General features: G+C 35.3%; 2 protein-coding genes across 2 annotated transcripts in view; one reads left to right on the top strand and one right to left on the bottom strand.

The window, feature by feature from the left end:
* The window catches only part of LOC144448584 (uncharacterized), a 6002-nt gene extending 5378 nt beyond the window's left edge, over positions 1-624 (top strand). The window contains exon 5 of the mRNA XM_078138860.1: positions 336-624. Within this exon, the coding sequence (XP_077994986.1) occupies positions 336-418 (83 nt within the window). The 3' untranslated portion in view covers positions 419-624. The remainder of the gene's footprint in view (positions 1-335) is intronic.
* A 7844-nt stretch (positions 625-8468) lies between these two features.
* Positions 8469-17500, bottom strand: part of LOC144448395 (PHD finger protein 21A-like) — a 61414-nt gene continuing 52382 nt past the window's right edge. Inside the window, exons 10-12 of the mRNA XM_078138623.1 lie at positions 13356-13499; positions 9894-10064; positions 8469-9043 (exon numbers count right to left, since the gene is read on the bottom strand). Coding sequence (XP_077994749.1) covers positions 8936-9043; positions 9894-10064; positions 13356-13499 — 423 coding nt within the window. The 3' untranslated portion in view covers positions 8469-8935. The remainder of the gene's footprint in view (positions 9044-9893; positions 10065-13355; positions 13500-17500) is intronic.

Below are 17500 nucleotides of genomic sequence, written 5' to 3'. Positions count from 1 at the left end.
TGATATTAATTATGTATATATCTAATTCTCGACTTAAGTTTAGTTTCGTACTCCCTAATTCATGTATGTTCGCCTAGTAATAAAACCTTATACAATTTTGACAAATAAATAATCATGTCCATATACCTGATTGTTTACATACAGGCATCATGCCAGTGTGTAGAGTACAATCGATTATAAGCGACCATTCAGAAATTGTTCACTGAGGCCCCTTGTCTACCCCATCCTCCCTAAAATAAGAAAACGTACAAAAGTGTAAACAATTTACCACCATTGTACCTTCAAAGACACCATTGAGAACATGTATTGAAAATATTTTGGTGTTTTTTTCCTAGGAACATCGGCGGTATACAGTTCAGTGATTATCATCTTGTTAACGCAGCTCATTCTCCACAGTGACATCATTATACCTCGATAGCAACTACGCATGTGCTGTTTATTAACTGACAATGTTCCTGATCTAATTAGCATATTCATAGCAATGTGGCACTGTGGGAGAAACACTGTATTCCATCCATAAACGTATAATGAAAATGATCTAAAAATGTCTTTTTATATGGTTATTTTAACGCTGTGCAGTTTATAACAGAGACCCTTAAGTTTATTTTAGACCTAAACACAGAAACACACACACACACACACAGCTAGACACACAGACACAGACACACAGACACACACAGACACACACACAGACACACACACACACACACACACACACATATATATTACATAATTCACTCGCACTCTTAGTGTACCTACTCACCTAGTATACATTCAGTTGCAAGTCAGAATTGACACGTGTGATTAAGGCGCCGAAATATGCGTAAAGGTGCTTACCACCTGAGACTGCTGTGTCTGTGATCGTTAACGATTTTATTGGTGCCAAAAAATTTGTGCGAAAACATATGCCTTTCTCATGAATTCTTGATGTCAGCTCTACCTGATTCAGTAATCGGTATATTACAAAATTAAAGTAACCACCAAAACCCGCAAAGTAATAGACTGTACCCACTTTGACCTACAAAGTTAGACATTACCCCTTTTGACGTTAGTCATGTGCATGTGTTTATTGCTGTTATGGTACACAGCACGCGATTCGAGATTCATGTATATTCTGTGTCAATAACAAGGGTTTTTTGATATTTGAAAACAGAAACAGATATTCGCCAATCTTATCCACACAATTTGAGTGGTTGTCTAAGAAACAAATTAGCTTCGGGTTATGCATTAAGCATTCTCGCTAGCTAGAACATGTTTCCCCCCGCCAATCCTAGAGGGACCGAACTTTAGTCAATAGTTTTGCTGTAAAAAGAGTGGTACATTCTCTTTGCGGTAATAACGGTGCAGCACGCGACGCCAGGAATTTGATTTTCCGTTGCCCTAGTAGAAAAGTAATACTCTGGTTTTCGAGAATGATCGTACCAGGTGTGTTTCTCATAGAAATGTTATCAATTTCATGCTTTCCATTACTTCCATGTAGGGTTAATTTCTTTGGTATCCACAAAGTATAATAGCACGTTTTATATAATATATTTTGTTGTAATATTATTAGACAGTAGGCTAATATTTGGCATGAATATGAATTACAATTTGTTTACTTATTTATAATACTATAACAGTTTAGTCGCTTCCGTTCATTCCATATTTTTTTGTCGATTGGTCTGGTAAAAAAAGAATCGCGGTTTTCCATATAAATGTACGTGTTTTGGTAGTTAGATAGCTACGTAGATGTGGGGTATAGAAATGGCTTATCGTATAGTATATTATCATAAACTGTATTGACTGGATGACAATTTAGATATTCATCAGTTGTTGCAAATCAATAACAAAGATTCTCATTATAATTTCGTAACATTTTCATTAATAAATTAGTCACAAAGTGCCTCGAATAAATGAAGGAGTTAGTCTTGGTTTTTCAGACTCTGCCACTGGGGACTCTTTGTAGGATCTACAAAAGAGAGCGCCCAAGTGACAGAGTCTGGGTAACCAAGACTGGAAGGAAGCAGGAATGGGTATTCACCAGATGTTTTTTTCTTTATATTTTAATTTTCAGCCTTTGTGGGGTTTTAAATATTAATAGGAGCTGTATAGTATTTGTAATTTTATTTCCAAATGGTTCGAATTTCCTTGTAAATTTTACACATTTTTATGATTATGCATGTAGTAATCTTTTAAACACAGGATTTTTTTTTCACCAGATAATCTCACTATAAACGTTGTTTGATCGTATGAGGGCGATAATCACGGGCGAACTATTTTTAAATTACTATAGCCCACTTTATCAACAACCATAGTGATACACCTGTCTTCTGTACTTTAGCAATGTTAATTAAATTAGAATGCAATATATTTAGAAACGAGAAATTTAAAAGCAACGTGAAAGGTCCAATTTTTGCAATTTTCATACGAAATGTTGATGGAGGTGATCCATTTGGATACAAGTATTATGCTCTTCATTTCGAGTTCAAAGGGACTGATTCTTAATCATATTTGAAATATTAGTTAGTCATTATCTTTGTTCAGAGAAATTGGGAATTTGACATTCGTGTCGTGTAGATAAACTTAAAAAAGAAGGTATTTTGTGTATTTTTGCCTGTATAGATAATTTATTCAGATTTCGTATCTTTATCATTATTTAAGGTAACCAAATGTGAGTGTCACGTGATCATAGATTGACTCAGTAAAGCCTAACTTCCTACTTTAGAGTATAATATGACAGACTCTCCAGAAACTATAACTTCCCGGTAGCTTACGAAATATGTGTTGAACAGCGCCACCAACGTCGGTACATTAAAAATATTTGTATTTTATTTCGTTCAACAGGGTACCAAAATATATCGTTTTGGAGCACTGCCTGTAAATTTAATTCATTATCTTTAACATTTTGTACATGAATAATTAATATGAAAACAGAATCAACAGTATGAAGCTGAAACATGACCTATATTTAAATTATGCTCATATAATTACATAGAAAATTCATCAGTTTATATATAACACCAAGCAGTTCAACTTTAACAGTAGACGGGCTGATTATACCGCCACCTAGCGGTCAGCTGCAACTAGGAATTTGCCATTCGGATGAAGAATGTTGACAAGGGAAAATCAAAAACCCAATGCCCCTTACTATGTCGAACTGGTTTGTTTTATATTATCTCTGTAATGTAATTTATTTGCATATAAAATTTTGATTTAAAAAAATACCCTAAAATATATTGATACACATTTTGTTCAAAGTAGTTACTTCCAACAATCTCTGTATCCTTTACACAGATATTAATATTCAGTCCTTCGCATTATACTTTATAGTCTTCATGACGGCTATTTTATGCAAAAGTGTCAAACAGTAGCAATATAGATTGAATACCTATGTTTTGAATTTTACAATTTGCCTTTATAACTTTAATAAATATTTGGCTATTTACATATCCTGTCATTTTTTAAAATCATGACAATATATTAGTCATATACTGAAGTTGCATCTCAATTCACATTCGTTTAAAACTGATCATGTGACATGTATCTCTAGCTCTCATTGGTTGACTTTAATCAAGTGATGTCATCTGACATTCCTGTGATAAAACTGGATCCTCTACATGGATTTTGGTCTCAAGCAAGTTGCTGACATGAATGTATCTCAAGCTCTGATTGGTTGGAAATGAGTCATGTGACACTATATCTTTGGCTTTGAAACAGTTTATCCTCAACAACAAATTCTAACTGTATTACTACTAGTATATAATTGACAGGTGACAATCTCAACTTTCCATGTTACATCATTGTTTTTAACCACAGCCTCTTTTATAGGGTGTCGCAGAAGAAATATCAGCTCCGGTTTGGAAGAATGATATTTTGTAATGTTGTAGAAGAAATATCAGCTCTGGTTTGCAAGAATGATATTTTGCAGTGTTGTGGATGAAATATCAGCTCTGGTTTGGAAGAATGATTTTTCGCAGTGTTGTGGATGAAATATCAGCTCTGGTTTGCGAGAGTGATATTTTGCAGTGTTGTGGATGAAATATCAGCTCCGGTTTGCGAGAATGATATTTGGCCACGTTGCGGAAAAAATGTCAGCTCTAGTTTGCGAGAATATTTCATGTCACATATGAAATATCAGCTCTGGTTTGCGATATTGATATTGGCAGTGTCGTGGATGAAATGTCAGCTCAGGTTTGCTAGAATGTGTTACATGCACTCTCATGAATTAGTAATTCATATACATTCAAAGTATTAGTAAGTCAACATGATATCAACCTCACTGTATCATAACAGAGCATGTGCATGGCACAAACCAATAATTTAACGGGGAGGTTACACGCAAATGGGAACATCGTTACACCAAACTGTACATGTACACTCTCCGACACATGCACATTTTATACAAAAGTAAACTATTTTTCTTTTTGATATTGCACAATTTTATTTTTTCAATAAATCCTTCATACAATCAATAACTTCCACTATAATATTAACAACTTACAAAAAATTCTGGAAATATTCAGTTATCTATGAAAAGATCTAGTAAGACAATTTACAACAGAACAGAATATAACTGTCTTGAATTTGACTTGAAACGATACAACGAATTCCAAAGTATACCAAAAAATTACGGAAAGGCGTGCATCACAGAGGATTTGTGAGTTGAAGTGGTAATAATTATCAATCAATGTGTTGTTTAAGTTCTGCAAGTTAAAAATTAAACACTGACAAAAATTTGTAGGGAAAACAAATTTGGTCTAAATTTGGCTATACTTATTAAAAGTATTTACGTGTTTGGAAATATCTCCTACTCGCTCCATGTATTGGCAGTAATTGTATGTAATAATTGGACATAGAGTTTTGGAAAGTTTTGATATGCACTCTTTCTACATACTAGTGCTTTGATATCAACCTATCAGCATCCATGTACTGAAGAGCACAGCTTGGTTCTAATGCACCTATCAGCATCCCTGTATTAAAGAGCACCACTTGGCTCCAATACACCTATCAGCATCCCTGTAAAGAGTACAGCTTGGATCTAATGCACCAATCAGCATCCCTGTATTGAAGAACACAGCTTGGCTCTAATGCACATATTAGCATCCCTGTATTAAAGTGTGAGACTTGGCTCTCCATCTATCAGCATATCTGTACTAGAATCTTGAATGAACCAATCACCATCTATGTACTTTAGAGCCCAGGCAAGATTATGTGGCACCTATCAGCACTTCTAAGCTATGTATATATCTCTAGTAAACTATTCGTCATACAAAAAACACAGCAAAATGCGTAAACTTGAAGGCTCTTTGGCAGCAATACACAAAACAGGACTACGGCAGTCAAACAATAACATATTGAAATATTTTTTGTGTGTGAACATCTTGGTGAGGCTAATAAATCTATCCATTGAATATTAATCATATACAATAACATAAGTACAAAATTATTTGTATACAAATTCCATACAATTCCCTGACTTGGACATCCCTATTGATTGATATGGTTCATTCTCACATACACTACGCACATACAAAAACTGGGTCACATCTATAATAAAATAGGGGTGGGATGACTATAAACTGAGGGACGGTTTTTATGACGCACCTTTGTTTGGTTGTTTGCATAGGAAATAACATACTCAGTGCTATGGTGGCTGAAATGTGAATTTCTGTTTTTTGCTTTTACTTGAGGTTTAGGATTTCAAGCTCATGATTTTTATATTAATCATAAACTGTCTAATTTATTTTGTAGTACATGTTGATAATAAAATCTCTGCATACAAAATATACAAGGCCATGATGTTTTCCATTTATAGCCTTGATCTGGTTAGGATAGTATCGACTTCCTGATTGGCTTTTAATGATAAAAGCCACTAGCTGATTGGTCCATGAAAACGGCAACAATTATAAGCCTGCAGGTTTAAGATATATTAGCCTTTAGCTGATTGGACAATTGCAATAGTAAGAGATACCTAATTGGCTCCTTTGAATCAAAGCCAGAAACTGATTGGACGATGCAAATAACAGCTACCTGTTTTCAAAAAGTAGTCCTTAGCTGGTTGGATGATAGAAAGTGTGTCTGTGAGCTAACTGGCTCATGGTTGTGGTAAACCTGGGTATAAATTTGACACTTGCTTAGGGGTAAGACCAATAGTTCATTAATAGAACCCCCCCCCCCCCCATACTAAATTAGCCAAAATCGAAAATTGCTTCGAACCACACAAGTCAATTTCAAATCAGTATGTAGCAGTATGTAGTGCTATGAATATAAAAAAACAGTCTACATACTTAGTGACTACAAATAGTTCTTTTGCTGACACTTTACTTTACTTTAGTGCCATGCATTTACTATAGCAACATTCTTCATTTTTCTCAATTTGAAATTTTTAAAGAAATATTTGTATTATGGGGTACAAAAACATCCATTAAAAGTAAAAATGGATTTTGTAGAATGAGAAGTTAAATGGCTCAAATTTAGTTTTATATCCTAGTGAACTATTCATCTCACCCCTTAAGCTGGTCTCAGTGGATCTTTAAGCCCCCCCCCCCCCCCACCTTCCAAATGTTTGTCTGTATTTTGTGGTACCATAATGAATACAATGCTATAGTAATACCAAATTCTCTGTGCATGTAGAAAAATTCAATATAACCAATTTCTATTACTCCCTCCCAGCTACACTGCATGAATTGTAATTTTCTATCAAAAGTGCAAAAAAATACAAGTAACAGTTAAAAGAATGTAAACACTGAAAACTTATACTAAATTGAAGAGATTGTATAAAACATAAAATCAACTTTGATTGGAAATGAATTGCTACAAATAGTCTTCTAGTGAACACCACCTGTTTTAGCTGCAAGTCAACCTTCTATATTAATCTGCTAGCGCAAAGTACTGAAAATTCTACAAGTACGACGAATTTCAGTGATTAGAAAGACTGAGCCACTTCTAGTAAAACTTTAGTGTATTTTTCAACGGATAAAAAATTAACGAAAAATAGCCGAGTGTAATTAAAATGATCTTGTGCTCAACTTGTATTAGTGTAAAAAACAAATAGCCCCATCGTAGAAATAGGATTTTGCAAAATCATATCGGAACTCTGAAGAATAGTAATGAAATTGTTATGTTGGAATCGCTGTGCTTGCGAGGGTACGGAAATGAAGATACAAGATATATGAGACCAAACCTTTTCACTTCTACAAATTCACCAAAAAAAACAAAAAAATGTTATACACTTCATATGAAACATACAATGTTGCGAATTCATTAATACAAATAATTTATACAAAAGTGTTACATTTATCAAGTTTCATCATTATAAATATACAAATTCTTTTCCCCAAATAACTAGACTCCACATGTGAAATTGGAGACTTCGTTCTTTTAGGTTCTCACATCTCGTAATCCCACTGAAATATTAAAATGACAACTGCCGAGTATTTCCTCAGCATTTGCACAAAAATCTACTGCCCATGTCTTAGTAAAGTATTAAGTTCATCATAGTTTGGCGTCAGGTCAAATTTGCTAATTTTGCAATGATATGGAATCAATTCCAATATTTCTCAACTGTCGTATGATACAATGTTGGCTGTTAAAAAGTCACTACAGGTCAAAGGTCATTTGGAGCATGTCAATGGTCAAATGTTACTAATCTATGCTTTTGGAAATAACGCTATGAAGTAAAAAAAATGATCATGATATTTTATTTGGAATCACAAAAATTGTGAAGCCAGTAGTTTAATAACAGGCACTAAAGTTTTGATTATAAAAATATTTTTATGGTTTTTTTTTTGACAGTGAAGGTTTGGAAATGTATGTTAACAAAATAAGTCACATACTATTAATGTCTGATAGATTCTGTCTACGCAGTCTCTACTATTATGCAAATGTCGATGTGTTGAGCCCTTTAGCAGTTTCAACATGCTAATGCATTGTCAAATAGCACTAGGACTTGTGCGTTGTGCCATCTCAAATTTAGCTGTGTGTTTTCTGAAATCATCAAAACCATGACTTCATCAGTTGTTGGTACAGATAACCAATTTTCTACAAAAGTTCACATGAACTCATACTTCATTAGCATGGGCCTCAAACATCACGACCTGATGTCACAGGGCCACCATGAGGCCTTGCCTAGTATAACTGCTAGAGGGCGCACACACACCAAAAACTTCAAAATGTTCACAGTTATCTGACTGACATGACACATGGGACAGTAATGACCATAGGTTGGCACTAAAACATAAACAGCATACTGGGAGAGTACACACTAGTATAAAGGTGTGTGTAAGCTAGGGATAAAATGAAGCCATAGACAATAAAAGGTGCACACAATTTGTCAATGTTTGTCAGTGGCAATGGTCTCTCGTCAAATACCTAATCTTCATATACCCTTTTAATCTATGCATTGTAAGGTGCAAGAAGGAACAAAAGTTTACAGCAAATATTAGTTTTACTGAATAAAGCTGATAATAGGAACCAACTAAAACATCGTACCAAATTCATAAATATATTAATCAGGGCGTTTCGTCAGGATTATAGTTAGGTGAATTTTTTTATTTCATCAAATGAAAATTTTTCTGAATCTTTGTTTATAATGTAACAGGGACTGTGACTTGTCATTCTTGGTACCTCTTTTACCCCCTAGGTGTGTCATGAAAAATAACATACCACCTAGGTGCATCATGAAAATAACAATCATTCAATATCTTGGTTGACACTAAGACTTTTGCTACATGTGGTACACGCATATTACAAGATGCACACTTGAGAAGAAGTCAACCTTTTTGTTTTATTTTGACCCCCTAGCATAGGGTAAAATTCTCTCGCAGGGACCAAGAATTCAAGCCTGGCTAGTAACTGACATAACAGTGTGCATATTTGTATTATCTATGGCTTCTTTGATGTGAAATTCTACATGCATACAATTACAACCAGGTTTTGATAGTTGCTGACATCTTGACTATGATGGCGTCACTTGGAAAAGTTTGAGGAAATTTTTCAACTTGTCGAGTGCTGACTGTGTCTGTTTGTTGTTTTCTAGTAACTGGCCTTTCATCTTCATTTCATGCTGAAATATAAATAAACAAGAAATCTGATGAGATATGAAGTTATGTGTATGTATGTATGTATGTATGTATGTATGTATGTATGTATGTATGTATGTATGTATGTACGTACGTACGTACGTACGTACGTACGTAGGTAGGTGTGTGCGTGCGTGCATGTGTGCGTGTGTATGTATGTATGTATGTACGTACGTACGTACGTACGTACGTACGTATGTATATTTATCTATCTATCTATCGATCAATCGATAGATAGATAGATAGATAGATATAATTGTAAAGTGCTTTGAGCACAGAGTTGGAAAGTGCTACATAAAACCCAACATTATTATTATTACATAGAGTAAATTGGAATCCTATTGAAGTGGCATCATGATGGTTATTTTGGTGATAACATGGTTCAATAGTATAACAGTTCACAAGTGTGATAAATCCTGTTTTATAATTCCTGAGCAGCTGTACAAATAGCAAGGGTTTTCAACAAACATGGCTGCAAATTTGAAAGCTGCAAAACTAAAGAACACACATATGGCCTTGTATGTGTGTTCTTCTCTTTCCCCTTGCCAATGTACATCGAATTTCATGTAAATTTAGCATGACAATAAAGTATATAATAACAATAATAATAATATGGCTTGTTACCTTTGTGCCAAATTTGAATGACATTGGTAAATGCATGTAGAGGGATACAGCTGCAAATGGATGAGTGTGTAGACACACATAGACAGACAGCGCCTATTGTATTAGCCCCTTTAGACTTCTCTTACTGTGGGGTTTCAATATAGCCAAATTTTTGCAATATATATAGTTAACAAACTAAGACTGATTCCCACAATACCAACTATAACCTACCATAATTTTTTCTTTGAGTTGTTGTGCCTTCTTTTCCAGCTGACTACGTTCACTTTTCAGTTCAGATTGTCTTTTGACAAGTCTTTTCTTCTCTTCTTCTCGTTGTGTTTTATGGGCAATGTAGGAATGTACAACAGCTAGAGTACCTGGCCACTGACCCTCTTTACCAGCCTACACAAATCAAAACATGCATTTATACCTGTTATACAGCCACTCTACACTTATAACTACACGTTGAAACTGAAAGATTTGGTGGTAGTGCCCTCTTAATCTTTTGCTAAACACATTTGTAAAGAGTGATGAGTTGTATTTTGTTTTGCTTAGTCTTTGACAAGTCTTTGTTGAAGACATAGTACCCAATATTTCAAGTTACTATTTATTTTATGGTAAATATGGGCCATTTTGTCAACAATGGTGACGGTCAAAAAATAAAGTGATGTACATGTTGAACTTCAGTATCTGACATTTGTGCCAAGTTTGATTGAAATCAGTATGTGTCACAATGTTCAACACTGAGGGCGCTATAGTGTACTGCATAAAATGGTGTTTTACTAAATCCCATCGTTTGTTAGTAGTAACTGACCTAATGACCCAGTGTTAAAGTCATTTTCACCAATCCTTCATTTTGACACCTCTCTAAAAGACAGCTATTAAAATTGGCAAATCTCAAGCTGAAGATTTCGAGAGGTCTTGTCATGAAGAATAGGTAAAACATTACATTTCAGATCACCCCCTAAGTAAAACAAAATACAGCTATAGATGAAATCTACCTCACCTTTCCCCTTTACAGGAATGTTTACGATAAGAAATCTTTCAGTTTACACGTATACTTGACTAACAGTCATAGTTGACATTTTTACATGCATCAATGAATCATTTTTTCAACAACGGCAACACATTTTTTTAAAGATTTTAATTCTTACATATGAAAGCCAATGTTGAATTAAGATTAACTTTGGGTGTAAAATGTTGTCTGATAAATCTATAGTAAAAGTTGGTCCAGAACATAAAAATAATCCAATCTAATCTTTAGAGCTAAACTTATAAGATTGTAACAATGCAAGAACATGGAACTGAATCATGGGCCTTTAAGGTTACTCATTCCCTAGTTCTACATTACCTAGCAAACACGTTTGAAATTGAATCTGAAGACTATAAATTATCACAGACTTTATCTAAATACAATGTGTACCATGAAATATGGCAATTGTGTTTTGTTGTTTTTTGTGGCGCTGTGTCTTTGGAACAGTCCACTATTTGGTATCTGCCTTTCCGTCGACGTGTACGCATTAAATCAAATTTCACAACACACTTTTTTTTCAAATGTGATTTATAACAACACTAACACTACTGTTTTTGATTATTCTGTTATTATGGAGAGCGGTGAAGAAGAGTGAAGAGCGCCACCAATGTTTGGAAAGGGTAGTATGACTCTTGAATCATAACACACCATAGTTCAGTTATAAGAAAGGTAAAACAAAATATCTCGGACACAAGGAGTGCTGTTCAAAAGTAATTTATACAGCTACTAGCAGGGCTAAGAACCTGGCATTTGTATCACATGCTGTAGTTATCAGAAAGAAATTGTTTTTGTTTTTGTTTTTTAGATTTGGTACTGGGAGTGATTTTCAAGTGAACTGGCATAGAAGGTATAATAGTTGGGCTCTGTTGAATCCTTTGAAATTAAGGACAATCTTGTTTTTAAGTTGCTGCAAAGTGGAACAGTTTTCTAATGTCTTGTCACATCTGAGCACTACCTTGATAAACTTAAAATCACACTGTAAACCACTTTATTTTATGTCAAAATGGTACAACAATCGTCACACCTCGGATTCTCCCTTCTTGGTCTCAATGTTAACTAGCCACTGACAAAGCTAGGTGTTACAGGTCTTTTGAGCAGCCATCTTGTGAATAAAGTCTAATTAGAACACTGTAGTTACTATATTGGAGTTTAAGTCTGAGCAACAGAATCTGTCTGATTTCTTAACTTCTGTCTACTTATAACTATATTCCATACTATCTGCTATATTAGTATTATTACACTGGATTGGTCAACCTGGCAAGTGTTCTCGCTACACAGCACGTACTTCAATTGATCATTCATCTGCTTGTTCAATAAATAAATAAATCAATCAATCAATCAATCAATCCATCCATAACTCTACCAACCACTTATTCAACAAACTAACCAACAATCCATCCACCAACTCAATTGATCAACCAACCAACCATCAACAACTCAACCCACCAACCAATATACCAACCAACAAACCAATATACCAACCAACCAACCAACCAACAAACCAATATACCAACCAACCATCAACTCAACCAACCAACCAACAAACCAACAAACCAACCATCAACTCAACGAACCAATATACCAACCAACAACTGAACTCAACTAACCATCCAAAAACCCACCCATCACCCAACCATTCATTCATTCAACACAATGCCTTTACAGATTTTACAAAACTATAACATGTTGGTACTATCTAGCACCTGCTAAGTACTCATTTATCAAAGTGTACACATGGTGAGTGAAGAAGCTGTCACTCATCACTGTTATCACAACAAATGTTGTGACTGACATTTCAACAGCAAACTGAAATACTTACAAAGAGCAATAGAGTAGTGTCCACCAATTGCAGATGATACAAATTAGGGTGATGCTAGGGAGTCTACCACTCTACCTATCCAAACGTTAACTTAAATTAAACTCCCTAGCTTGAATACAACATGTATCTATTTGTACAGGCTGGTCCACTTTCTATACTATAATTAGTTTATGCTAGGGAGTCAACAATATTTCTTTCCCTACCCTAACAATAACTTAACTCCTTAGCTTGAATACAATATGTAGATATTATACAGTTGGGTCCACTGAGCTACATTTTTACTGATACAAATCAAAAATATGCTACGAAGTCTAATCTATTCTTAACCCTAACCCTAACTCCCTAGCTTGGATACAATGTGGTTATATTATACGGTTGGTACACTGTGCTACATTTTTACTGATACAAATCACAATTACGCTAGGGAGTCTAATCTATTTTTAACCCTACCTATAACTCCCTAGCTTGGATACAATGTGTTTATATTGTAGAGTTGTCCACCGTTCTACATTTTAAACCCTTGCGGAAAGTGAATGTTTTTTGTTAAAAATGTTTTAGATGCTCATTCCATGCATAGTGCCAGTAAAATACACAGCCTCTTCACGGTTCAAACTATAGTACTATGTTATTAATTAAGTCTAGTAAGCTGGATAAAAACACATCCGACATTATTTTTTAGTCGTCATTCTGTACTGCTTTAAAGTTGAACACACAAAAACGAAAGAAAGAATAATGTGCATAACACGGTAAGTGGGGGGAAGGGAGGGATGGAGGGGGAGGGGGATGGGGTGGGGGGAGAGAGAAAAGTGTAAACAACAGAAGAGAGAAAGTAAATAAATACCTGGCATTTGGGACACATCCATATGCCAGCAGGGATAGAAGTTAAAGGGGGATCTAAGCAACCAAGGTGGTATACTAGGCTGCAGGTATCACACATCAACAATTCACCACTCTGTTTACAAACAGCACAGATGTCATCATGACCCTACATAAGGCAAGGAGACATTGGTTGGTCAACACAAAATAGGTGCTAAGCAACAACCAGTGTGGTATTCCCCCCACGCTTGAAGTTTTAGGGTGGTTACTGGTATCAAGTTTGTGAAGGCTAGGTTGTTAAGGTTGGTATACAGTTGGTGAAAGTTACCAAAAACCCCCTGGTCATTTTGCTTGGGTTCTCCACCAATATTATTTTAATATACATGGGAGATGGTAAATTTTTATAAACCATTTTTGTAGGCTCTGTTAGCAGTGTTTTAACCTTGGCAAAACACTTTAAAGTTATCCAGTTAGACATCTGACTATTAAAATATGGAACTTTTGGGGTAATTTGTACACATGTGTCTTGTAACGATAAGCCCTTCCCACTGACTTGAAGTCTGTTCAGCCACCTAGTTACATAATAGATTTTTGGCCAATTTGTACAAATGTGTCTTGTAGCAATATCCCCCCCCCCCTTTCCCAATGGAAGTTTCCTAAGCTACCTGGCTACACATATATAAAACTCCCTAGCTTACTCTCCTTAATACTTGTAAACAATTCAGACAGGGTGTGCCGCCCTGGTTCAAGAACATCTACTCTAAGGATCTATCTTTCCAGCCAAAGAAAGATCAATGAAAATTTTCAAGGATTTGGGTATTTTAACGTGACATTGCCAAGGTTATTATGACCACTCACCTCCACATATATCTTACTAGATTCTCTGACAGTGTGATTTGGATTACAGCGTAACTTTTTGAACCCGATTTTTCCATTTACTCAAACGTTTTGAGATATTCCGAGAGGTAGTCTTAATCGACCATATGGTTATATAGGGATCAGGAATTTCAAGACAGAAAGTGAACCCATGTTTAAGGATTTTGTGAAAAAGCGACTCACTTGGGCGGCACATCCATTTTCACTTTCTATTGGGAGTAGGTTAATCATTTCAAGAAGTACAGGTTAAGAGCTTTGCATTGACAGATAGTGAACATTCATTGCCTTTAGATGACGTACTTTAGTGACATAAATCAAGAATCATATCTCATAGTAGTTCTGAACTGAGAGCACACATAGTTTACCCAGTATATATTTTAGCTAAATCACTCGGCCTTCTTCAACTGTTACTGTATACAACTCAATGGCATAGACTTGACATAAGACTGAATGAAAGCTGTTGAATACTTCCTGTATATCCATCCCTTTGTCCCTGTTAAAGTGATGGGCATAGCTGTTTATTCATGACGGTTTCTTTCACTCAGCATTTGTACTACAGGGATCCAACGACATAATCTTGATGTTTTCAAGGCTGATGGCGTGTCTACATTTCTTACAATAGCAAACTTACAATCCAGACTGAGCATGCTCAGACGCAAAGGACTATGGGAGTATCTGTGGTTACTGTAATACCTAATCTGGAGCTATTGATAAAATAAACCTCCCACAATTATCAGGGTGACTATGAATTGATTATTTGTGGTTACAAACAATGTAACATTATTGTTTACAATGCTAATTGATTAGTATTTATTATCACATTTCCCATGATGCAACATTCAACATGGTGGGTTTGCAAGTTCCCTCATTGAATCATATACAGTAACAGCTGAAGAAAGTCAAGTGATTCAGCTGAAATATACTAAGTTAAGTATTTATGCTCTGAGTTCACATCCGGTACGAGAAATTATTCCAAGAAAGGAAGCAATGTTTTTTAGGTTGTAAGAATTCTATGTGTTCACAGACAGTAAAGATAAGTTTTTATTTAACTTGTTATTTTATTTAATTATTACTTACATAAGAATGTAATCTATGTTGTTGAGAGGCTTTACAATAAATGTATTTGTAAAGTGTTTGGTACATAAACTACAGTTGAGATCCTAAAGTATTTCACAGGGGTTGGTATCCAAGATTATGACACAACAAATCAGGAAAAACTTTTATCAGATTTCCTTGTTACTTGGGTTTTCGAATTTCCCCATTTTACTTTTTTAAAATTTATAATTTTTTTTTTTTTTTTTTTTTTTGGGGGGGGGGGGTGAATGGGATTGGGGAGGTGGGGGGCAGTGTTTAGTGTTCGTGGATGAAGGAATACCACACTTGTTTTGTTAACACTTGGCAAAGTAAACACAACAAAACTTAGAGAAATACACTACATAATATAACATGCAATGGACTATACATGCAGGGTATAACATTATATATAACCGACCATCAATGGTGCGATGTCTAGGTGTTATTGCATATTGTAATGCTGTGACTACAATCATGGTGAGTAAACATAGTGCAGCTAGCAAGACTATGATTGCTGTCATCTCATCTGATGAGTTGTAAGCTATTGATGTGAGGCATGTCAATTCTATGGCGTGCGGATTAATGATGGAACCCATTCATAAGACATCAGTATGGACTTTGTATTCTCCATCTTCCATCAAACCTGTACCGATAAGTTTGTACTGTGTGTGTGTGTGTGTGTGTGTGTGTGTGTGTGTGTGTGTGTGTGTGTGTGTGTGTGTGTGTGTGTGTGTGTCTGTGTCTGTGTCTATGAGTGTGTGCATGTGAGTGCATGTCTCTCTCTCTCTCTCTCTCTCTCTCTCTCTCTCTCTCTCTCTCTCTCTCTCTCTCTCTCTCTCTCTCTCTCTCTCTCTCTCTCTCTCTCTCTCCAATTACACAGCTTAAACATCGGTTCTACTACAAAGCATCCACAGTATATTGTGTACTTTCAATACAGGCTTAGTGGATGATGAAGACTACTACTACTAGTACTAAATCTCAGCTAATGGACGAGCTGTTGAATATTGACTCTTGCACTATAATTTCCATGGTTTTATATTTTTAGCTATATATGAGACCAACTATGTGCGATATACACTCAAAGTTTAATAAAAAGATGCACTAGACAGGAGCACTCTAAAAGCCAGGTACTAGCTAACGAAAGCAGCGTTTTCACAACCCATGTCATACAGGCTGCTTGCAGGACATCAACTAATGTACATAGCATAGCATGCTGACACCTGTGATGTTTATAAACCTTATTCTATTTACGTCCAAATCTTATGGAAAATCTTACAATTGTAAATATGCAATTTTATCTTTTAGTTCATATGCTTACTGCAATGTACAGGCTTTAACTTTTAAGCAGTTAGCTGAGTTATCAGTCCCTCAGCCACACCCTGCTCCACCCTGTGATTGTTCTACTATTAGTATAGTCTTTAGCTTGGATTAGCCTATTTTACATTAATAGGTAGATATGGGTCAATGGTGTGTGAGTACAATTAGAACTAGTTTGGTTTGTGTCTTGTGTTGAACTGTTGCTTTTCATTTCTCAGTGAGTCTAGCTTGTTGTTATGACAACGAGAATGACTCTGGTAACTGAGGCTTCAGTTTACTAAGATAGACACAAAACTAAAACTATTAATTGATGTGGTAGATTACACATGTGTGTGATAGCGGTTCCTCTTTTGTGTAATCTAATCACTCTGTGATCAAGATAGTGTAAAACATTGGAAGTCCCCAAACAGTAAATTACAAATTTATGAAACTAGTTTCAGACAGCTGCCCTACTGAAACTATAAACCAATATCCATTTAATAGCATATTACTGTTCTATCTACACTTTGCGACAAGTTTTACTTTGTGTCTATCTTAGTTAAACTGGAGCCTTGATTACCAAAATAATATCAGAACACCAGTAGCTGTAACAATACGGTATTTGTCACCATTTCTACCAGTTGTAAATTACACCAAACCCTTACTTGAAATGGTTCAATCCTTCTGATTGGTTGATTTACCTCTTTGATAGTCGGTGAAGGTACTACTGTGTACACTGACTTGATGTCCATGTGTAAACAGTCATGAATCAGGTATACACATCCACCTACCAGTTAGTAACAAATTGTCAATTTGTGAGATGCTCATACATGTTTCAGTGACTATATAAAGTTGAACATATTACTAAGAACACAAGTTTTTATCATCACATGATATATCATTCTGATGACAGCTACTGGAGTT

The sequence above is a fragment of the Glandiceps talaboti genome, chromosome 17 (genome assembly GCF_964340395.1).
Source record: "Glandiceps talaboti chromosome 17, keGlaTala1.1, whole genome shotgun sequence".
NCBI classification, from domain to species: Eukaryota; Metazoa; Hemichordata; class Enteropneusta; family Spengelidae; genus Glandiceps; species Glandiceps talaboti.
The sequence above is the reverse complement of the archived record's forward strand: the minus strand, read 5'-3'. Positions and strand labels throughout refer to the sequence as shown.